Source organism: Phodopus roborovskii, unplaced genomic scaffold (genome assembly GCF_943737965.1).
Source record: "Phodopus roborovskii unplaced genomic scaffold, PHOROB, whole genome shotgun sequence".
NCBI lineage: Eukaryota > Metazoa > Chordata > Mammalia > Rodentia > Cricetidae > Phodopus > Phodopus roborovskii.
In genome coordinates, this window is record NW_026126480.1 from 49,793,696 (window position 1) to 49,817,167 (window position 23,472).

Consider the following 23,472-nt stretch of genomic DNA (forward strand, 5'->3'; position numbering starts at 1 on the left):
ATGGAAGCATAGAGGATTTCCAGGCAAAGCCGTTGAAAGCAGTTAACAGACACTGATGGGCCCCTAGATTCTGGACACTGGGAGAACTGCCTTCTGCCAAGACTGCTGGTAGGATCCCCAGAAACACATGGTATCCTAGCTAGAACTGTGAGGAGCATCCTCACTCACCTCTGCCCTCAGCCCCTTCCTGTCACCCCAGGCGGCTGCAGCTTGCTCAACACTTCCTGATGAGTGGTTTGGGTTTAGGTTTTTCTTCTTCTCTTGCAGCAACATAGTCAAAAACAACACCCCAGCCCAAGTCCCAATAGGTTCCAAACCTCAACCTGCTGCCGGAAGGAGGAAGTGAAACCTGCTGGGGTGGGGGCTCTAGGCCAAGGCCCATCTACAGAGAAGGAACAGGAGCCACAAAGAGTGCACCCACACCAGAGACATCAGGCCCATGGCGGAGGCTGCCAGCGATCCCAGCTGCGAGGAGCAGGAAGAGCTGCATGAAGAAGACAGCAAAGGGTGAGCACCACAGCAGGCATCTTGCTTTGTGCCAAGCCCTGCGGGGACAGAGGCCTGGATAATGGCTACCCATTGGGGACTTAGAGGTCCTTCAGAAACCTCCTCCTAACATAGAGATGTGTGTCTCCTCACCTACCTCTACAGCTTGGCCTAACTGGGCAAGGAATAGATCTTCCTGGCTAGGGTCCATAGCCAGGACAAAGTGGGTGGATGCTTGATGTGGAAGGGACTGGGCATGCCTGAATGTGGTCTGACCAGTGGGAGACAGCAACAGCTGCGCTGGGAGAAACTGGGACTGTAAATCCTGGCCAAGTTGCTGACCCTTTACCTGTAGGCTTGTGTAAAGTGTCTGGCCTGCCTTAAGATGGCCAGAGGTGGCCAGGTCTCAGGGGTTCCCAAAGCTATATGGGGATAGGGAAGGCCAATGGCATCTTGTGGACCAGGCACCGCTGATGGATACAGTGGGTATGGGAAGGAAATGTCAGAGGAGGTAAGGGGGCCACTACTCTGCCACAGACAGAGCTAAGCAGAGGCCTGTAGGCTCCCAGCTGCTCAAGGGAATCCATGATTTAAAGAACTGCTGAGTTTCTTCCCTGGGTTGGGCCATAAACTGGGGTTCATGAGAAGGTATGCTGTCAGTGGGCAGGCTTGGAGACTAAGCCAGGTTCTGCCCAATCCCAGGAACAGGTCTCAGAAGAGAGTGTCAGGTCTTGGGGACAGGCTGGGCCTTCAAGGGGCAGAAGGGGACATTCTAGTCAGGGACTAGAGGCCGCCTGGGATCAGAATGTGGGGGTTGTGGTCCAGGTATGTAAGAGAAAGGGGAAGAAGGAGGTAAGACCTCTGGAGCCCTAGAATGGCTGCCAGAGCTGTCAGGCTGTCAGAGAAGGTGTGGCCCTTCAGGTTCAGCCACAGGCTCAAGGAGGAAGGGTGCACCTCAGCAGCTGTTGCAGAGTCTTGCAGTCCCCAGGCTGCCTTGTAAAATGGAACCAGGCTCCAGGTCTTGGGCAGGTAAAGTCCTATCAGATAATGGGAAAGAGACCTAACTGTTGGGGGCAGAGGGCCAACCTCAGGCTCCCCACTACTGCTTTCCATTTGGACCCTGGTTTGCGAACTGTTCAGGGAACCCTCTGGCCAGGAAAGGAGTCTGAGGCTAAGCAGAGACTGGCCTGGCCTGGGTCAGCATCCATGTGCCAACCTGGGGGTTCCAGGGCCAAATTGTTACCCGAAAGGCTCTATGAGAGCTGTCTCCTGGGAGGAGGAACATGTATTATCAAGGCCCAAGAAGAGCCCTAAGGACACTCTGCACAGGCTGGGTGAGGACACAAGCTGTGGGGTGTGTGGAACAGGGTGACCAGGCAACAGCTGTGACCCTGTTCAGAAATGTCCTCACGTCAGTGCCCCTGCCACCTTGTGCCCATAGAAGGGCAGGTGCAAGCAGCCAAGCCAGCCCCACCCTCCTCCTAGGCCCTTCCTCGGCCCCCTCTCTCAGCTGTCTCAAATGCCAAGGTCTAAGCAACACAGTCAAGGGTGCCCACAGCTCTGGCAGGCATAGCCGATCCCTGGGCATCTTGCTGTAGGAATGTAGCTGGGCTGTACTGCACCTGTGCCCATCTGTCAGGAACTCCTGTCCCATGGTCCTAAGACCTCAACAGGCCTGGGAGTCCCCTAAATATGTCCTCCCCAAAATGGTGGAAGAAAGAGAACAGAGTACACTGCTGACCTTTCAGAATGAAACCGAGACCCAGGGTGAGGTGAGCTGTCCTTTCACTGGGTGACTCAGGGACCAGAGGATTCTCTTGTTCAAAGTGGTTAAGAAGTCCCTGATGCTCAGAGGGGGATATTTGACCTAAGAAGTCCCCACCCAGGAAGCCCCAGAAGGCCAGAAGAGCAGGGTCAGTTTTAGCTGGAGCGGATCAGGGGCATCCCCACCCAATGCTGCCCACAACGGACCAGGCACACCAGGCAGAGGCCAGGCGCTTCCTGTACACCTTCCCTGGTAGACAAGGGTGAGCATAGCAGGACACATGCATGCCAGGCCCAAGGCAGGCCAAGGCCAAGCCCCTCTCACAGAGCCCTCAGATGGCTGGATGCTCCTGTGTACCACTCACTGCAGTGTCTCCACACCGTTGATACAGGACTGTTGCTCTTCCTCTGCCAGGATGCTCTCTGCCTACCTGCCTACCCAACATAGGGTCATTAACCTGTTCCTATCCTTTGGGAGCAGGGTGTGCCATCTCCACAGGGCTGCAAATGGCTCTGCTGGGACTGCAAGATGACATTAAGGGAATGTTTTGACCCAAGATCAAACCTCAACCCCCCCCCATACCTCCATGTGCAATGCCTCGGGAGCTACAGAGAAGTTGTGCAGCTCACGGATAGAGGCCCAGAATGCCTTGAAGAGTCCCAGAGTCAATCACTATCCATGTCCTGGGACCCCAACTCTGCATGGAGCCATGCCTCCTTCACTGAGGGCACACTCTGCACAGGCCTGGCCTTCTCTGCCTGGCCACCTGTTTACTCAGTTGCAGGGCTCATTTGGCCCCTGGGATATCTGCACCTTGATTTCCTCACCAAATGATGCTGCTTTGCTAAGGGTCCTGCTCTGGGTCCCCATCTACCCTGGAAACTTATCTGACCTAATCCCACACCTGCAGACCAATAGGACAATCTGAGGTTCACCCAGGCAGGCTTGCTTCCTGGAACACCTGACCCTCTGACCCTCCCAGCTATAGTCAGAGGGCCTTGAGCAATATTGAGAGCCTTCACCTGAGAGGCAGGAGTCCAATGAAGGGACCCCCTCCAACCTTGCCCTTCCAGGGTGCTCACTGAGAGTGGGACGCTTAGGAGCTGAGTCCTGGAACTCTCTCCAAAGATGGCAGAGCTGAGCTAGGCCAGGCCAAGTCAGGGATTCCTCAAGTCAAAGAGGAGGCTAAGCTTTACCCAGACAATGGTTTTCCTCCTGATGGAGCCCCAGCTTTCTCCCACCTTCCATCCATCTCTGGCAAAGTGACATTACTACTGTTCTAATGGTTGGTTGCCTCAGCCTCAGTTTCTCTAAGAAGGTTATGACAGGGATTGGTAAGACATGAGGAAGTAGGGGCTGCTACAGAATGAGACCCATGGGAGGTGGACCAGGCCTTTCCAGAACCCTGGGAACTTGGCCTATTGGGATAGGGATTAAGATGCCACTTGGAGGTAAGGGGATGAGGGTTAAGGGTCACCATCTTGAGCCTCAGTTTCCTTGTCTGCACAATCAGAATGCAGCTGCTCAGGCCTAGTATTCATGGCCCAAGTGTCTTTGTCAAGTTCTTTAAGGCTCCATGCAAAGATCTTGTACACCATCCTCCCAAGAGTGGTCCTTTTAGAGATGATCTACTGTGAGTAGACACATCCCCTGTGGGCTTAGGGTGAGGAGCTGGGACCTGGGTTAGGCTGTGCCAAGCTGCTTCTTAGGGTACTCTGGTGAGAATTCCCAGAGTGCACCCACTGTCTGTAAAGGAGGTTGACAAGGAACTAGTGGTCTTTGTGGGACATAGACCAGATCAGGGTGAGAGGTACTCTATGGAAATAGTCCAGGTTGGGTGGTAGGTACACAGTCTAGGCAGTGTAGCCATAGGTCTCTGCATATGCTCAAGTAGCACTAGACTGCAGAGCTGTTTGGAGTTCTTCTGGCTCCAGGAAGTTCCAGTCTTGTTGTATCAGGTCACAAGGTAGGTTCCTATTGACCTGGAGGCATCAGGGCCTCTGTTTGGATGGCAGTCCTTTGATATCTGCAGAGGACAGATTTGGATAAAGGGGCTGCCTGGTGACAGCCTAGCCCACTTCGCAGAGTTAGGTTTTCACTAGCCAGCTACTTTTACCTAGCACCAAGGAGTTAGCAGAGAGGGGAGGGACTGTGGGTTTAGAGTATAGGAGTTCGAGAGTGGGCAGCCGGTGGTTCAGGAAAGCCCCTGGTTAGTCTTACCAGGCCCCATTTGCTGACCACCTCCAAGTCGGGAAGTTGCAAGTTGGCAGGAAAAAAAGACTGTCTGCCTCCATCGATTAGCAGGCAATCGATGGGTGAAGTTATCTGCAAAATCAAGATGCCTCTGTCCCCTCTGAGCCCCCTCCTCACATCAGGGGTCCTCAAAGGCAGAACAAGATAGGCAGTGTAGATGGGGTCAGCACAAACCCCAGCCCAATGTGACCAGGTGCTGTGGGAAGGCTGTCTAGAATGTTCAGGAGATCTTGTCTTCCATGGGTGAGATGGGCCCTACATCCAACTCTCCTTCCAGAGCCTTGATTTTACCAGCTTCCACCTGAATGAGTATATGAGGATGGGGTCCCATCCTTAGCAGATGGGACCCCAGGTTCACACCCTTCTATATGCAGGGAGGAGATCCACTTCCTACCCCAAGGTACACCCTTTCCTAAAGGCAGCCTACTGTATGTGGTTAGCTTCTAAGGAAAGTCAATATGGCCTCTCTCCTCTCCCCTCCCCTCCTCTCCCCTCCCCTCCTCTCCCCTCCCCTCCTCTACCCTCCCCTCCTCTCCCCTCTTCTCCTCTCCCCTCCCCTCCTCTCCCCTCCTCTCCCCTCCCCTCCCCTCCTCTCCTCTCCCCTCCTCTCCCCTCCCCTCCCCTCCTCTCCTCTCCCCTCCTCTCCTCTCCCCTCCTCTCCTCTCCCCTCCTCTCCCCTCTCCCCTCCTCTCCCCTCCTCTCCCCTCTCCCCTCCTCTCCCCTGTCCCCTCCTCTCCCCTCTCCCCTCCTCTCCTCTCTCCTCCCCTCCCCTCCTCTCCTCTCCCCTCCCCTCCCCTCCTCTCCTCTCCCCTCTTCTCCTCTCCCCTCCTCTCCTCTCCCTCCTCTCCTCTCCCCTCCTCTCCTCTCCCCTTCTCTCCCCTCCTCTCCCCTCCCCTCCTCTCCCCTCCCCTCCTCTCTCCTCTCCCCTCCTCTCCCCTCCTCTCCCCTGTCCCCTCCTCTCCCCTCTCCCCTCCCCCCCTCCTCTCCCCTTCCCTCCTCTCCCCTCCCCTCCCCTCCTCTCCCCTCCTCTCCTCTCCCCTCTTCTCCTCTCCCCTCCTCTCCTCTCCCCTCCCCTCCTCTCCCCTTCTCTCCTCTCCCCTCCTCTCCTCTCCCCTTCTCTCCTCTCCCCTTCTCTCCTCTCCTCTCCTCTCCTCTCCCCTCCCCTCCTCTCCTCTCCCCTCCTCTCCTCTCCCCTCCTCTCCTCTCCCCTCCTCTCCCCTCCTCTCCCCTCTCCCCTCCTCTCCCCTCCTCACCCCTCTCCCCTCCTCTCCCCTCCCCTCCTCTCCTCTCCTCTTTCCCCTCCTCTCCTCTCCCCTCCTCTCCTCTCCCCTCCTCTCCTCTCCTCTTTCCCCTCCTCTCCTCTCCTCCCCTCCTCTTCTCTCCCCTCCTCTCCCCTCCTCTCCTCTCCCCTCCTCTCCTCTCCTCTCCTCTTTCCCCTCTGCTCCTCTCCCTTTCCCCCACTTCTTCTCCTCTTTCCCCTCCTCCTCTCTCTTCTTCTCTTCCACTTCTTTCCTCTTTTCCTCTCTTCTTCCTCTCCTTCCCCTCATCTCCATTCTCCTCCTTTTATTTCCCTCTTCCTTTCCCCCTTCTCATCTTCTCCTCTACCTTCCCTTCTCTCCTAGGAACCTCTCCTCTAAAGAGCAGTAGAACTCAAGACTGATGGATCTAGCTAGTTTATGCCAGAGAAATCTGGAAAGACTCTGTTGCCCTTTCTCCTAGTCCCAACTCTAACCACACTTGGCTTCATTACCACACCCAGCTCCCTGGCTCTGCCTTTAGCTCTGGCCCACCAGACCTTGCTTGGAAAGGGGAACACATGGAGCTGATAAGTGCAGGAAGCATTTGGAGGCTTCCCACTATGTAAATCAGAGCCACGCCACTATTAAATGCCACCATTCTGGGCTCCTCTACCAGTAGATCCCCACTGCTTAATGTATCTTTCCCCATGTAGTACACTGGTCTGTGAGCATGTTTGCTAGGAGTTATAAAGATGTATGGACAAAAGAACATATCTGAGCCAAGGTGGGTGGTGCACACCTTTAATCCTAGCACTTAGGAAACAGAGGCAGGTGGATCTCTGTGAGTTCAAGGCCAACCTCGTCTACAGAATGAGTTCCAAGACAGCCAAACCTATACAGAAAAAAAAAAAAAAAATCTTATCTGGAAAAATCCAAGACAGAGAGAAAATCTGTGCTTCCCAAGTTCTGTTTATGGTCTATTATGGGAGGGACCTGAACTCCTGGGACTTTATTCTTGATCCATGAGCTTTTGGGTCATGCCTTAGTCACAAAAGAGAGGAAATAAGAAAATAAGAGGAGAAGTCAATGGTGGAAAAATATACAAAGGAAAGGTGGGTGAAGAAGGAAGTATGAGAAGAGCTAGGTGGATAGATGGATGAACATATGAATGTTGGGTGGATAGATGGGTGTGTGGATAGATCATGGACAGATCAGTAAATGCACAGGTGAATGAATACATAAATGGATGGATGGATGGGATAGATGGGCTGATTGATGAATGGGTGGGTGGGTGGCTATATAGGTAGGTGGGTGGATTGGTGGATGAATGGGTAGATGGATGGATAGGAAGTGGATGAATGGATGAATATATAGGTAGGTGGGTGGTTGGTGAATAGGTAGATATATAGGTGGATAGATAGGTTCATGGGTGCCTGACTGGACAGATGGATGGATAGGTGGGTGGATAGATGGATGAATAAATGGATGGATGGATGGAGGAATGGATGAGTGGATGACTGAATGTTGGTGAATATATCGGTGGAAAGATGGGTGGTTGGATGGGTACATGAGTGAGTGGATGAATGAATAAGTATGATATGAATACTTAGAAAGTAATGGGTGGATGGATAGATGGACGGATGGATGGATGGATGGACGGATGGATGGATGAGAGGTAGATGTCTTGATGGGTGGATATATGAGTAGGTAGATGAATAGGGAGTAGGTGGGTGAATGGGTAGGTGAATATACTGATGAGTAGTCAGAGAGATAACTGGATGGATAGATGGGTGGGTGGATAGATGGATGGATGGGTAGGGTGGGTGGGTGGGTAGGTTAGTGGGTAGATGGATATATGGGTGGATGGGTGGATATATGGATGAGTGGGTAGGTGATTGGATAGATGTGGGGTGGGTGGGTGTGATGAGTGGTTGGTGGATGGGTAGAGTTATGAGTAAGTGAATGCATGAGTGGGTGATTGGATGAATGGATGGATGGGTATAAATAGATGAGTGAGTGGGTGGGTAGATGGATGGTTTGATACATGGATGGATGGTGATTGGATAAATAGGTGCATGAGGGAATGGATTGGTGGATGGATGGGTAGATGTACAGATGGATGAATGCATGCATGGGATAAATAAATGGACGTATTGGAGGATGGCACATGGGATGAAAGAATAGACGGATGAGTGAGAAGATGGTTGTGATATAGATAAATGACAGGATAGATAAAATATCAAAGGAGACAGATATATGACTGCTAATAAATAATGGATATATAGATAAAATAATAGCTGTATGGTGGCAAGATAAACAGATGACAAATCAATGAAATGAAAAAGTTGGTATGGGATGAACTATTGTAGACACAGACGTGTGAAAAGACACCTCTTCATCATAAATTTTGTACTATCTTTCTGGAATACTTTCTCCCACTGTGAGAAAATCAGTCAGTCTCTCTCCTTTTTTCCTCTCTCTCTCTCTCTCTCTCCCTCTCTTTCTCCCTCTCCTCCCCTCTCTCTCTCCATTCCTCCTTCTTAAAGCAGGAAATGTTTATCCCTTCCACTAAGCTTCTTCTTTGTTAACTATCATACAAAACATCTCAGCCCCTCATGCTCCGTATTTCCTTACTCTGGCCCATACTTTCAGCAGCATTAGCCATCATTTGTAACATGTTGATACATATTTACTTATTTGACTAAAATGTCAACATCATGAACATTGGAGAGTGGTGCTGAATTCCCAGCACATTAAAAATTATTGGAATTCAAGTCATGTTTCTTGAATAAACATACAGATTGATGAACAAATGTGTGGCTAATTAAGTGTATATGTGAATGGAAGGATGATGATTGGGCTGGAGGCTGATTTCCCATACATAATGTATTGACTTGCTTGAATGACCATGCATACAGCATCATACAAACAGATGTGTGTAGCTGGATGGGAAGCTTTCTAGGTGAGAAGATGTCTGGAAAGACAGATTTATGAACAAATATGGAAAAGGTATAAAGAAAATGTAAAAATCTGTCCAAATGAGTGAAAATAAGAGCAGAAGAATATTTGGAGATCAAAGCACAGATCGAAGAAATTGTCCTGGTAGGGAAAATGAACATACAAATTGAAGAGTGAACATGTAGATAGTATTAATTAGTGTGTAATGGAAGGTTATTGTGGATGGATGGCTTGCTGAACACTTCTAGGTGTGCTGATAAAGTAATGATGATTGCCATGCAAGCTTGGCAATCTGAGTTTGATTCCCAGAACCCATGTAAAGAAGGAAGGAGGGAACCAACTCTCCAAAGCTTTCTTCTGACCTCTACATGATCAGTGTGGTACATGTAGCCTCCCTTAATAACAATAAACTTTAGAATTTTATAAAGATGTTTAAGTAAGTAGATAAGTGAATAGATGAACAAATGGATGAATGCATGGATGGATGGTCAATTGATAAATTCTTTTTTCAGTAGAGAAATTATGTAATGAAAGATGAATAGGCATGGGCATACATGTATGAACAATTATTTGAAATGACTGAATTGTAGGATATGTTGTATTTGTATAGGGAAATGGATAAGCATGATGAAGACTTGATGGGTTGATAAGTGATACAATAAAAATACAAGCACCATAAAGACAACATGGGTGGATGAATGGATGGACAGATGGATGGGTAGGTAGGTGAGTGAGAATGAGTATATGGGTGAGTAGGTGTATGAGTAAGTATACACATCCGTGTATGTATATATGGATAAATGGGTGGGTAGGTGGACAAATAACAGATAGTAATGTCATTATCAAATGTTCTGTCCACTTGTTCAAACATGTCATGGCTTCAAAGCCTTAAATCATTCTACATTTCTTCATAGGAACTCCCCCACACACACCCAATTAAGGCAACCTCCCCCCCACCCCGCCTGGAAACATTCTTCCTTCTTTTGAACCCAAATTGCCCTGGTCATGTGTCTTTCCTGGCTGTCTAGCTAGAATAGGAACAGGGGCAAGGAGGTAGTGTGATGAGTTGCGGTGCAGGCGCAGCACAAGCTGGTTCCGCTGGGTGATCTCCTCAGCATGGGCTCACTGGAGGGAGGCTCACCCCAGCCCCATCCTTATTACTTCAGAATGTGCTGTTTGCTGTCTCTGCGCTGTTGGAGAGAGCAGTGAACTCTGCTTTCTCTGCTATGCACCCTGGCTCCATCTTCTCCTGGTAGATGCTGGGGGAGGGAGATGCTGTAACTGCTATGTTTGGAACAGCTGGATCTCATCCTGTAGTGAGTGTAGCAGAAAAGGTGGATAGTCAGCTTTTTGGTTGCTGCAGATTAGAGCTGTGGATCCATGTGACACTGTATCTGTGTGGTCATCTTAAGGCATACCTCCTTCCCACCTGTGATCCATTCATGAGACTCCAACTCCCTCCTCTGTCCTCAGTAGTCCTGAGGTTTCCTGCAACCTGACTTCCTGGTCTACCTGGAGGCCACCATAACTCGTGTGAGTCCATTCCCCCAGTACGGGGAGATGGAGGACAACTGGGGGCCAGCTGTGTACAGGGGAACACAGTAGGCAGTTGTTGGCGGTCAATAGACCCAACTATGGTCTAGAGTCTGCCAGACTCTGGCTCTGTGACCTGGCACAGTACTGTTGGCCAGCCTTGGTTTTCTCATCTGGCTCATGGGTCTAGCAGTACTGCTTGTCCGCAACTATGAGTGTGAGTGATCTGAGAAGCCACCAGATGTAAGCCTACTGGCCCAGAACTGGCCCATGGCAACTTCCTCCCAGCCCAGCCACTAGCCTCCAGCGTTCTCCAGTGAGTCACAGTGACTAAGCCCAACCAGAAAAACAATGGGCTGGGCTGTTTGTCCCTGGGTCTGAGCCAGAGGATAGGGTAGGGGGCTGGCTGGTGAGGGCACCCACCACCCCGGTACCCTCCACCACTCTGGGAACTTTGGCTGCCTACACCAAGGAAGATGCTCACTGTGGTGTCTATACATCCCTGATCTGAATACAGCCTGAGGTTCTGGGGAGGGCAGTAGGCTCCCAACTAGGCAACCTGGGAAGATTCCTGGGGTGCCCAGCCTCCCCTGGAGGTTATACAAGAGCAGAGAGCTGGGAATAAACAGAGGGAAAAAAGAAGACCCAGAGGGAGGGAGAAGAGAGAGGGGAGGAGGGAGAAAAAGAAGGGAGGGAAAGGAATGGGGGAGGGAAGGTAGGAGGGAGACTGAGATAGGGATGAAACCGCCAGAAGAGAAGAAAAGGGCAAGGAGGGGCAGTCAGCCAGGTCAGGGGCAGCTAAGGCCCAGACCTGTGAGGAGAGAGCCAGAGGTTAGGGAGAGTAGGACTCAGAGCAGGGGCAGAGATGGGCAAGAGGCTCTGAGGATGGGGAGGTGACCTGTGGGCCAGGCACGCAGAGTGGAGTGGTGGTCAGAGAGATGGGAAGTGGCAGGAGCTGCCAAGATGGTCTGAGGGGGGCATACCACCATGCTGCCCACAGGCGGGCGTGGAGGTCCAGCCAGGCCCCCACACTGCGGGGCTGGGAGGGTTTCTCTCTGACATTTTTACTAGTCTCGGAAGGAGGAGGTGGTGGAGGTGGAGGAGACCGAGGGGGCGGAGAAGGGGGCTGGGGGACAAAAGGAAAGCAGCTGCTAAGCGTCCTAAGAAAGGAGAGGGGAGAGAGACCCACAGAGACAGGGTCCAGGGACAGTGGAAGGGCCTGGGGCTGCCATCTGGGAGCCAGCTCCAGACCCCTGTCCCCAGAGGCTGGAGGGGCTGAGACAGACAGACAGACATCCTTCAGACAAACAGAGGAGACAAGGAAGGGGTGTCAGGGCTGGAGAGACCAGACAGACTGACAGGGAAGGGGGGCAGGGACAAGAGAGGGACAAGGACACAAAGAGAGGGACGAGAAGAGAGAGGGCAGGGCAGAGGAGAGGAGAGGAAAAGAAAGAAGGGAAAGGGAAGAGAAGGAAAGGAAAAGAAAGGAGAGGAGAACAGAGCTTTTGGGCCACAGCACCAGGAGCCTTGGAAGCTGCAGACGGTGTCCCCAGGGCCAGGGGTCAGGCCAGGTCACCAGCATCGACGCGGGCAGGCCCGCAGCATGAATGGCCCCGCACTCCTGAGGAGAAATGCTAGCAAACGGGGCCTGGAGAAGCTGCTGAGGTAGGTCCCTTCCGGCCCAGGCACAGTGCCCGCGGCACCCTTGCCGACAGTGGTACCCCCCCACACCCATCCTGGCAGATACGTGGCCCACAGGCTGTGCTGGACTGCCTATTTGCACGTGTTACAGGAGGATACTGAAGTCCAGCACGAAGCCATCATCTTAGTCGCATCTTCCTCTCATAGCTCCCTGGGTGTCCCCAGGACCCACAGAGAATGTATCCTCAGAGTATTTGCCCAGGATCCCCCTCCATGTCTTCTTGCTGCCCCTGGGAACTAATGAGTGACAACCTTCCCCCCCTTCACTTTACAAATGAGATTGGACTCACAGCCATAGGCCCCAGAAACCACTGGCCTGACAGTCTTGGGATTGGGAGGCACTGAAACCATTGGGAATCCTGACTCTGGTCACTGAACCTCGGGCCTTCGAGAGTTCTCACCCAGTCTGTTTTCTCCTATGTAAAGTGTGTGCAAGAGAACAGACAAGAGCAGGCCCAGGCCCTACAAACCTTCCAGTCACTTCCATTAACTGCTCATTGCTGCCCTCTTAGCTACCTGCTGTGCCCTTCCTCTTCCTCCCTCTTCCAGCTTTCAAGCTTTGCTGCTGTGCCACCTCCTCCAGGAAGCCTGTCATGGTCTCCCTAACCAGGAAGGCTCAGCTCCTTTGCTCATCTGGTGGCCTGTTCCCTGGCCCACGTCCATGGCTGCTTAAACCCCATGTTCCTCCTATAGGGTGGGTCTAGTATTGTTTCATATGTCAATGTGTTTGGTCCTGGCTCTTACTGGTAAGATAGGGCACACGTGGGATGGTGGTTGGTGCCAGGAGATGGCTCCCTCCAAGTCCTGGCCATATCATGGTCCCAGCTGGCAACCAAGGTCAGCCTAGCACCAGGGTCTAAGCTGGCCTCTCGGGCACTCTCTACCCTAGCTCTCAGCCAACTCCATATCTGTGCCCCATGCCTTCCTTTTGGGCTCAGCCTAGCCTGTTCAGGGTCCTCTCTCATGGCCACCTCACTCAAGCTAGACATCCTTCCTATCCTATCCTCCATGGTCACTATCCCTCATGGTGTCCTGTGTCCTGGGAATTTAGGAGCACCTTTGATCAATCTTATCAACTCACCAGTACCAAGTGACAAAGAGCAAACTGATCCTAACACCCCAGTGGCTGTGGGGTGACAGGAAGAGCTACAAGACCCAGCACCAGGCTGATATCCTGCTAATCCACAGGCAGGACAATGGGGCCATGAAAGTTATAGACAAGGCAAGACCTCGGGCAGGGGTTAGGTTTGGCACCATTCAAAGTCTTGAGCTGAAGAAAGGTGAGAGGAGACCCAGAGACCAAGATGTACAATGGTTAGCCAATGGGCAGGACAGGAGGTCCCTGGGAGGTCTTAGGAAGTCTAATGAAGAGGGAGAGTAGGTCCTTTGTGGGTGATGATGAAGAGCTGCTTGCCCATGTGTGAACAGGTCCACATGTATGACATGGGGTGATGCCCGGGGTGGATATGCCCTAAACTGCATGTTTGGGAGTCTGACCCTGCAATGGAACACACCTCTCATGTGCACTAAGTACACACATATATGCAGACATGTGCATGCTACCATATAGTAAGTACTATGACACCCTCTACCCCTGACCCCATCATGCCCTTGGACCACATGTCTATAGTATCCAACACTGACTGCTTTGCCCAGCCCTGGAGGACAGTCTCCACCTTGTCTCTGTTGGACAGATGAGGACAGAAGGCTCAGAGAGGTCAAGTGACTTGCTCTAGGTCACTCAGCAGGGAACCTACCTCCTATCATTCACTGCCTTTGCCTAGATCTTTCCCAAGGAACCCAAGGCTTTCTTACCACATCTGGTAGCAGATCCGTGCCAGTCCCCCTCTGTGACAAGCTCTCTTAAGTTGCTGTGTGCCAGCAGAGGCCAAGACGCAAACTGAATCCAGTGTAAATTCATAAAAAACAATTTTATGGACTAGTGGGAAAATAGATGGCATGTCCCCGAAACTCTCCTAGTCTGAGCCTGGGTGTGAATTGAGGGCTTAACATATTGCTGGCCAGACCCCAGGCCTATTCCTACTCCCTTGTGCTAGGGGTTTAGCTTCCCACTTCCTGCCTCAAGGTGCTCCCAGGTCCACCATAGCTCAGGCCAGGGTTAAGGATGGTCACCTGGGCTCTCAGCTGTCTACCTGATTCTTCAGCCCTCAGTGGCCTAGATTTAAGAGCAGTTGGACTGGGCAGGAGTACCTTGGGTTGATGCTGGCCTAAGAGAACTGAGCCAGGAGTCACCTTGGCAGGCATCACCAACCAAGCCTCCCTTGGGTGGTGTGAGCCTGTCTCATCAATCCCAGTACCCATCGGCCAGCAGATAGCATGGCATCAGTCTATGGTTCCACTGAGGTATAAGACTTTTCAGGTAGGTTCCCACCCCACATGTGGCCCACTGGACCTCTGGGGATCCCAGTGTGGCAGAGGGTAGCAGATGGGACTGGCAGTCTGCTGGATGGCCCGGGGGGGGGGGAGCCAGGCCTCCAACCACAGTGTCCAGGGAGGCGTGGCTCCATGGGCCCATTGGAGGCCGAGATCCCGAGGGTGGGGTGGCCCCACCCTGGCAGGCCGGGTGGCCGGTGGGCGGCACCCCCGCGGGCCGGGTGGTCTGTCTGCCAGAGCCTGTCCTGCCTGGAGCCTGGCCGAGCCAGCAGCAGGGGGTACAGGGACCAAGTGGCCCAGCCCCCTGGGCAGGGTGTCAGGGCCAGAGCCCAGAGGACTGAGGTTCCGGTTCCAGTCCCAGCCGGTGCGTCAGAGCTGGGTAGATCAGGCGGCAAGCAGCAACCAGGGCGCCAAGGCACCCAGAGATTCACCCACCTCATGCTTCTGCTGGAGTCAGGAGGGGACACCCTAGGGCTCTTTGGACCCTCGGGATAGCTGCAGGGGTACAGCCCCCAGGGACACTGCTACAGGCTCAGAGCATCTCTCCAGAGAACAATGCCAGGATGGACCACTAAGTTCTCCAGAGCACAGGTGGGCAAAGGGCTGCAGGAGGGCAAAGGGCTGCAGGTGGGCAAATGGGCTGAAGTGGGCAAGTGGCTGCAAGTAGGTATAGGGGCTGCAGGTGGTAGCTGGGGTCAGAACCCATTAGTTGGTTCCATGGGCAGAGAATGGTTCTCAGGCTCTGGTACCAAGTGAGACCAGACCTGGCTGGCCCTCAGCCCATAGATCTGGCTGTGCAGGTTACTGTCCCAAGGAGCAGGAATGTGGCTATGAGGGTCTGCTCCTATCTACCCAGGGCAGGAGACATGCTAAGGCCAGCTGGTAATGGCACTCAGGGTGATGGAGGGCCTGACCTGGAGACACTGGTGCCAGGGAAGTAATACACTGAATGCTCCTGGAGGCTTTGAAAGCCCGTGACAGAATATATTCTACGAGGTTAGAAAGGAGAAAATGAAGAAAGAACAAAGAGGTAGGAGGAGAATAAGATGCATGAGCATTGGGGGGTGGGGGACCTAGTGAGCACTGGAGGGAGGGTACCTTCTCTGCTTTCCTCACTTAGCTGACCTGGGCAGGGAGTGGTTGGTATTGAAAGGGAAGGATAAAGGTGGTTGTGGGAAGAGGCTTGCAAGCCAGCAAGAGAAGGGTAAAGAACAGATGGGAAGAGCTGTGGTAATGAGGGGCCAGTGCCCCCCTGATCTAGGATCCCCTGACCTGGGTCCTTTCCCTCAACTCCTATTGCTGCCTTGTCTCCTTACATTTAGTTCACAGAGGGTGAAGAGGGCAGTCACCCTGTCATGAACTGACCATAGAGGAGGATGCTCTTCTCTCAGCATGTGTGATGGGAATACTGTGAGAACCAAATATGGCTGTTCAGTTTAGCTCTAGGCATTGTCCAGGAAGTTGGCTCAGGGACCAGTGAAGGTCCCACTGGCCTCAGCTGATGTGACACCTATAGTGAAGTGTGAGTCTCTCACAACCCATGGAAACTTGCCCTTTCCTGCTTCGTGCAGCTGAGAATGCTGATGCTGGGTTCAGCTTCATTGACCTGTGAGGGATTGAAGCAGACCAACCTGGGATAGACCCCTTCCTTCCCCCGATCAGTTCCTGAGTGCTAGGTAGCACCTGAGAGCTCAGATGTGTCTACAGGGCTAGGCAGGGTGTTCCTGGATCAAGGAGCAGATAAAACATTGCAAGTAATCAATAGGTAACCATCTCTTTGTCTGGCTTCTTGGGGAGCAGGAAAATTGAGGCACATTGGGGACTCAGGACCAGGCACAGAATGATGGATTTGGGGAGTGACTTGGCTACATACTGTCACCTGCCATGCATCTGTCCAGGTGGCAGACAAGTTAGAAAATGTGTAAACCTGTGACCAGATGAATGATGAGGCATTTGAGCAGCATCCATTAACAGAGCCATAGACAGGCCTTCAGTGGAGGTGAATCTGGGTACAGCCAGCCAGGGAGGAAAGGGGGGGGGGATGGCAGAGTCTCAAGCCAGTGCCAGCCACCATGGCATGTCATGGAGGGTGCCAGAGCCTTGTCTCCTGAGCCCTGTAGCATTCTGCCAGGGCTGTCTGCTGCTGCAAGCCACAGTCTCTCTGAGTGTAGTCCCTACTGAGGGCTTCCTGATGAATGGGCCGGCAAGAAGACATCTCTAATCAGCAGAGTACAGGCACCAGGCACCAGGGAGGTCTCATGGCTGCTGTGCAGTTGGCCCTAGCCCCTGTGGCAATTCTGGTCAGTGACATGGATGATACTGTGTGCAGAGCCAGTGAAGGGAGAAAGCAAGCTCAAGCCAGCACAAGCTGCTGTCATGACAAGATGCAACAGATGGGAGGTCTAGGCCCTGGTGTCCACCCCTAGGCCTTGAGGGTCAGGTGGGCCAGAGATGTTTGAGTTGGAAGTCCCAAATGAGGAAGCTGCCAGCAATGGGCTGACCAGGAAGCACTCATAAGAGGTAGGGTTCCCAGACCCACGGGAGAGGAGGGGCTTATCAGTGGGACAACCAGCTTAGTTCTAGACCCCACTTGGATGGCAGAACCCTAACCCAGCCTCTGAAGGAGGTGTGGGATAGAGGGACCTGCAGCATTCCCATTTTCTAGCCTCAAGGTCTTAAGGAAAAGCCACAAAGAATCCAGCTGTAGACTCTCTGAGAAAGCCACAACTTCAGATTGAGGCACTGAGGGTCTGACACCTTTTCCAAGTACAGACTTGGGAGTCTGCTTAGGTAACTTGGATGGTGCTATGGACAGATATGGACCACATCGGACTCACCAGATTCTTATGTGGGCTTCTGTGGTCCCTCAATAAATGGTCATACCACTTCCCTGAGTAAGATCCATCCCTTCTTCGACCCAGAGGAGAGACAGTGCCTGCCTCCCTTGAGTGTGCATTGCTCCCAGGAAGGAGTGTGCAAGTAGAAAGATACTAAGTGGGTATCCCCAGCTTGTGGGGTAAGGGTGGATGGATGGAAGAAAACTACAAGAACCCCCTCCCCATGTAGAGCCCTTAGAGGTCAGGGAGCCCCAACAATATGATTTAGGATGTGCCTAGACCCAGAAACATGGGGACAGGAGTATATTCCTTTCTACTAAGGACAGGAAGATGGGAGTACCATGGAGGGGAACAGGCTTTGCCACTGGACACCTTGCCCCACTCCCACCACCAGATCCCCCAAACCATGGCCCATTCTAAAGATGTCTCCCAAATGTCTATGTGTTTGTTTTGATGCTCTGACTACTAGGCAGAAGCCCCTCCCACTACCATGTCACCAGGGCAGCATGGGCAATGATGATACCTTGCTTTAAGTACACCATGTCAAACACATGTCCCTGTGCACCTGAGCAAACTGTGGTTGCTTCTGTGGCCCTTCAACTACATCAAAGGGTCAGGGCTGGCCCCACAGCCCCACTAGTATGCACTGGGGCAGTGGAGAGCGTACCATAGTTGGCACTGGTGGCAAGGTGAATGCTTAAGAAAGAGGGAGGGGGAGCTGTCTGTATGGAGAAAGAAAGATGTCACAGTCTGAGGAACGTAAATGCAGCGAGTATGGGGCGGAGTAGAGCAGATAGTAGATATTGGGGTGTTATTGAGTTAGAGCAGATTACCAGGCCTTCAGAGCCAGAGATGGTGGCAGAGGAAGCCTTGATCTCTGACTCCCCTTGCTGATGATAAGCCCCAGGTGCAACCTCAGGTTTCCCACTCCTCATGTGCAAAAAAGAGAGAGAGGCAGTACTGTTGTGTTCCACAGAACTGAAGAGATGCTGGCTGGGTGGGGTTTGGATCTAGCAGTCAAGAGAGAGCCTGTGGGACAAAGGCAGAGGAGGAAGCCGGGAAGACTCCCAGTGAGTCCTGGGAGGCCTGATGCTGTGGTCTGACAAGCCTGGCACGCAGGGATGGCCTTCTCTAAGAGACCTTAGCACTGAACTCCAGGCAGAAGACATCTGAGAAGACTGCAGGTTTGGGGGTTCTGGGTGGAGGCAACTAGATGTCTTCCAATGCAATGTGCTACCCCATGAGAAAAGGCAGAATCGGGCATGGAATATGGCCTATGGGGACAGCACATGTTATGACAGACACATGGCCTTAGCTGTCACAGGGGGAAGTGGGCAGTTCTAGGTCAGTTCATGAAGACAGTCCTCCATGAGTCCCGCCCATCCCAGATCCTTTTGCATTCAAAGGATACCAAGAGTGGCCACCACTTAACCCACCTTGGACGGACAGTGCCTCCATCTGGTGGGAAGGAGAGGGCTGGAGTCCACAGCCTCCTCTGAGGCCCTCTGCAGGATGTCTAAATTCTAGGACTCCGGGTTGGTCCTGGAGTCTTATGTAGAGGCCACGTGTGTGTTGGGGGGTGCAATTCCTTCATTCCTCCCTCTCTTCCAGAGCTGGGGTCCCACCTAACTCCATCCTTGCTCCCCTGGGACATGCACCCATAGGCTTTCCCCAATTTGCCTCCCCGAAGCCCTTCCACCTGCTAGCTGGCTCCCTTCTTTCTCCAAGGCAGGAGACAGGTATGCTCATCCTGATTCTGGAGCTTCCTCCATGTGACATCCCCATCCCAGGGCCCTTATGATGGACTGCCTCAATGACAGCAAATAACTCCCCACTTATTAAGTCTTCCCCTCATCTGCCTTTTACTCTTAAGGCAGCCAGAGATTCCTGGCTCTGAGCATCTCCACTCCCTGCCCAGAACCTTCTCTTTCTGTGATTCCCATAGCCCCAGCCAACCAATCTTCCCAAGTCCCACCCCTAGGCTTGGCTACCATAACCCTTCAGAAGTAACCAAGTCCCAGGAATATGAGCTGCTTGTGTGTCCTGAGAAAAGGGCAGACCACTCAGCACAGAATAGAGTTTGACTCTTAAAAGTGGGAAGCACAGATCCCAGAAGCATGCTTGGCTGTCCAGGTTACTCGTGACCAAGGGCCTGGGAATCTGAGCCACTGAGGCTGAGCCTCTGGTATTAACTTGATGTTTTTCTCTCATCTTCTGAATGCATATACTGCCCACAGTGGACAAGAACATTGACTTGGGCAGTGGCCCAGATTGGGGAGACCTGGGGACCAGGCAGCCAGGGGTATGACAATTGAGCCTTCCCTGTGTCATCTACTCTAGCTCCAACCCCCACCCCATTACCTCTGACCTACCCAGGCTGTTTCTGTGGGACCCTTTAAGGATCTCCACCCTAGGGTGGAGTTTCCTACATCCATGACCCAGTACTGACTGTCTCCAGGGATCCTCTCAGCCCATGTTGCATATCCAGTCCCCATTCAATCTCTCTCCCAACTGAGACCCAGGTCTTTCTGTACATGTCATGGACACTGAGCTGCTCTGAAAGCCACTTCCTGTCCCCCATTCCATCTTGGCCCAGACTTGGCTTCTCCCTCCCACTTCTTTCTGTCCTGCATCCCATTCCCCCATCCTTCCCTGCTAGCTCCCTGAACAGAACCAGAGCTTCCTGGGTGTGGGATCAGCTCACACCTCAAAGAGCCACCATCCTGTGGGCCATGGAGTTCCTCTGGGGTTTACAGACTTCTTTGCCATTTGACTTTGTGTCACTCTCCTCTCTGGCATAAAGGTCCCATTCATCCTTCACAACTGTGGGCAAGACCATGGCCCTCCCTTCAACCAACTAACTGCAGTGCTTTTCTGGGTAGTGGAGACATGGTCTTGCCCAGTGAAATATCCCCTTCGTACACTAGACCTGACAATAAGAAAAGAGTAACCATACCATGTCCATGCTCTACTAGAAAGATGGAGGGAGAACTGGACTAGAGCCAGGTGTCCAAGGACAGGGACCAGGTTTCTTTATCCTCACCTTAGCCTCAGAAAGGGACCTTGTACTTTCCTGCCTGCCCATCTCTCATTCACCTACTGACCAAGGGCTCTGCACTCTGAGCTTGCTCCACACACCCACCTACACAGCTCTTTTCAGGGGAGGAAGCAACTGAAAAGTTGTACCCTCACATCCCTCTGTAGATTGTCCACAGAGGATGGGACCCCTGCATCCAACAGCCAATGAGTCCTGCTGATAGCAGCTACAGGATCTGGTGCTCATAAATACGGGACATGGGCAATGGCCTACAGCAGTCACTTAAGACTGACCCTGAGTTCTGCACCTATCTTTGGGAGCCTGCACTACGGCTTTCCTTGCTCTGTCCCTTCTCTCAAGGGCTACACAGTCACTTTCAGATCAAGCGAACCCATGATGGACAGTGTTGTGACCCTGGGGAAGCTACTCCCCTGGAAGTAAGAGACCCTGGTGGTCTCACAAAGTCAAATCAACATTTCCTGGTGGCTGGCCCGAGACTCCTCACTACTTCCAGTCCTCTGGTACCCAGGAAACAGTAGTGAGAAGGGCCCCTGTAACCTGAAGGAGAAGGTCGCCTGGGATCTTCTTCCGTAATCCCATTCCCCAGTCCTCTCTAGTGTCCCTCTGAAGAGTCTAAGAACAGTGCAGGTACTGACCTTTGGGCTCAAGCTGGCTGGAAGGGGCAGTCACATGGGCAGCCTGCAGGGGGCAGAATTGCAACAGGGACTGAAGGCTGTCAACCTCTTGAAACTATCCTTGGGAGGACAAAGAAGGTGGGCGGCTGGGAGGGTTGAACCCAGGATAGGCACTGCTGGGCTCTGGGTAGGGTCTATCAGCAGGGTCTATGCAGCAAGAAAGGGGGCAGGGGTGCAGAGGATGATGAGGAACAAGACACGGAGTAGGGGTACAGGAAACAGGAACAACTGCCTTGAGTTAAAGAGCCTTATTCAGAGTGGAAGCTGGTGGGGGTCTGTATACCCTGGTACACTGGGTGGGGCCCCAGTCGCAGGCTAAGCTCCAACCCCAGCCCCAGCCTGTGGTAAGCCCTGTAACAGTGTGGGCAGGATGTGGGGGGACAGGGCCCCACTCCACAGCCCCTAGGCTGAGCCCTGGGCCCCCCGAGCCAGAGCAGACTCAGGAAATGGCCTGATTGCGTTTGTACGGGAACGCCAAATCCCTTGCAGCTGCGCGGGGCCAGGGCCACGGGCGGGGCGGCCATCGCCAGAGTCTTGACAGCTCCGAAGAACGTGCCAAGGGGTCTGGGCCGCTGGCCGGGGGGCGCCTTTCCCAGGCCAGAGGCCCCCACCCCACCCCACCCCAAGAGAGCCACCCCCTTCCAGTTCCCAGAACGGAGCCCAGCTGTGGAATAGTGACGGGGTGAGGTCATGGGGAGGGGGCGCATTACTCATTGCTTGAGGCAGGCGGGAGGGAAGAGGCAGGGGAAAGGGGCCCCAGGCCTGCTAAGCCTCAGAACAGGGTCAGGAGCTGGGACAAGCATTTTTCCAGCTAGGGGCTCCAGGGGTAATGCTAGTAGACCCCTACCCTGCACCCCACTGTCTCCAAGACTTTGTCCAGGGAGAGCTAAGTTAGGGTAACTTTGGAGGGGGGTGGGCCCCACAAAAGATGTTCCCAGAAAATACACATTGGCCTCCTGCCAGTCCCAGGCTCAGGCCGGCACCACGTTGTCGGGGTGATGGTTAGAAAAACAGTAAATAGTGAGGCAGGGGCGGCCCCCTGAGAGAGCTTGGGAGGGGATAGGACCTGCTGCTTGTGATCCCCTGTTCCCTACCCTTGCCTGCACATGTTTGAGGGTGACCCTGTGTACTCATGTGTGAGCACGTGCGTGGGAGAGCCTGCATGTGAGTGCCTACGTGGCTACACGAGTGTGTCTGTGTCCTGTACCCTGCTCAGGAGAGCTGTGTTTGGGACCCTGTGCTAGTGCCTATACTTGTTGCAAACCAAACCCCACAGCCCTTTTCCTTGGGCTTTGTGTGTTGGTAATAAGTTGTGGTAGCTGGGATTCTCTGCTCCAAGAGTAAAGTACCCCAAGGGGTCCTGCACACAAATGTGCTTGCAGGGAGATTGCACTTGGTAGAACAGGCAAGGCTCTGGATCCATTCAGAGTGAAACCCTTATTCATGGTATCTATATTCACAGAGCTGAGCTAAGTCAGTCCTGTACCCCCAGGTCTCAGGCTTACACAGCCACCCAAGTGTTTGAATGCTTGCACATACACACACAAGAACTTTGCACATAGGCTCAACCATATGTATACCTATCCTGCACATCCATAGATTCAGAAAGCACGAACAAACCCACCCCAGGGGATTATCTCTTTATGGTCTGCCTCAGAAGCAGGCAGAATACTTCTCCCCATAATTCTGCCCTGACATTTTGGGGGGGGGTCTCTGGTAAACGTGTGTGCAAAGAGCAACCCTCAGAGCACAAAGCTGTACTTCACCAGGTGGAGAGGGGCCAGAAGCAGCCCCCACATTGGCTGAGGCCATGGAGAGAACCAGGGGGCCCACGGCATCTGCCCGTGATGGAAGCCAGGTGTAGGGAATTAAGGGGCTTTCTCAGGCTGGAAGTTGAAGGCCCTTCTGAGGCTGAGGCAGGCAGCTCGGGTTGGGGGTGCGAGGTAGGAGCGGGCAGGCAGCTTGCGTGGCTGGAGTCCCATGTGGCTGGCGGGTGGGAGGGAGGTGGGGGAATGAGGGAGGAGTGAACCTCATCCTGGAGCCTGTGGAGAGGCCTGGCTTTCGTCTGAGAGGCTTAGGGGAGACCTGGAGAGATTAGATCATATGCTGGCTGGGCTTCCTGGCCAGGGGACTGAGGCCCAGAGGGGAGCGGGCTGTGGGGTCATTCGGCGGACACTGCCCGGGAAGCACAGAGACCCCAGAAGGGAGACACGACTCTGAGCAGCTCAGGCACCTTGGGCCTGGGGAAACTGAAACAAAGGCCTCAACCCCTCTCAGCTCCAGGCAAGATGGAGGAGCTGTTGAGGGAGGGGGGTACAGTGGCCAAGGCCTGAGACACCAACAACATGGGTTTGCTATGTAGGGGACTCCAGACCCCCTGGACTTAGGCCACCCTGATTCCTCTGTGCCCTGGCTTAGGGAAAGAAAGGGATTCTGAGAAGCCTCAGTGTCAGCACACTCTGAGGGCTGTAGATGTTGCTTACCTTTAAAACATCCCAGAGAGATCTCTGTGAAGAGGACCCTAGTGTGAGGGCGGGGTGCTCTTAGGTCTTAAGTGCAAGGTAGAGAGAGGAAG

General features: G+C 53.1%; 1 protein-coding gene across 3 annotated transcripts in view; it reads left to right on the forward strand.

Annotated features, from left to right (window-relative positions):
* The first annotated feature begins 299 nt into the window (after window positions 1-299).
* Lsp1 (lymphocyte specific protein 1) overlaps window positions 300-23,472 on the forward strand; it is a 33,931-nt gene continuing 10,758 nt past the window's right edge. The window contains exon 1 of one of the 3 annotated variants that reach the window (XM_051193420.1): window positions 300-507. In XM_051193420.1, coding sequence (XP_051049377.1) covers window positions 440-507 — 68 coding nt within the window. In that variant the 5' untranslated portion in view covers window positions 300-439. Of the gene's footprint in view, window positions 508-11,362; window positions 11,899-23,472 lie in introns of those variants that run through there. The other 2 variants (XM_051193418.1, XM_051193419.1) reach the window with 2 other exon arrangements.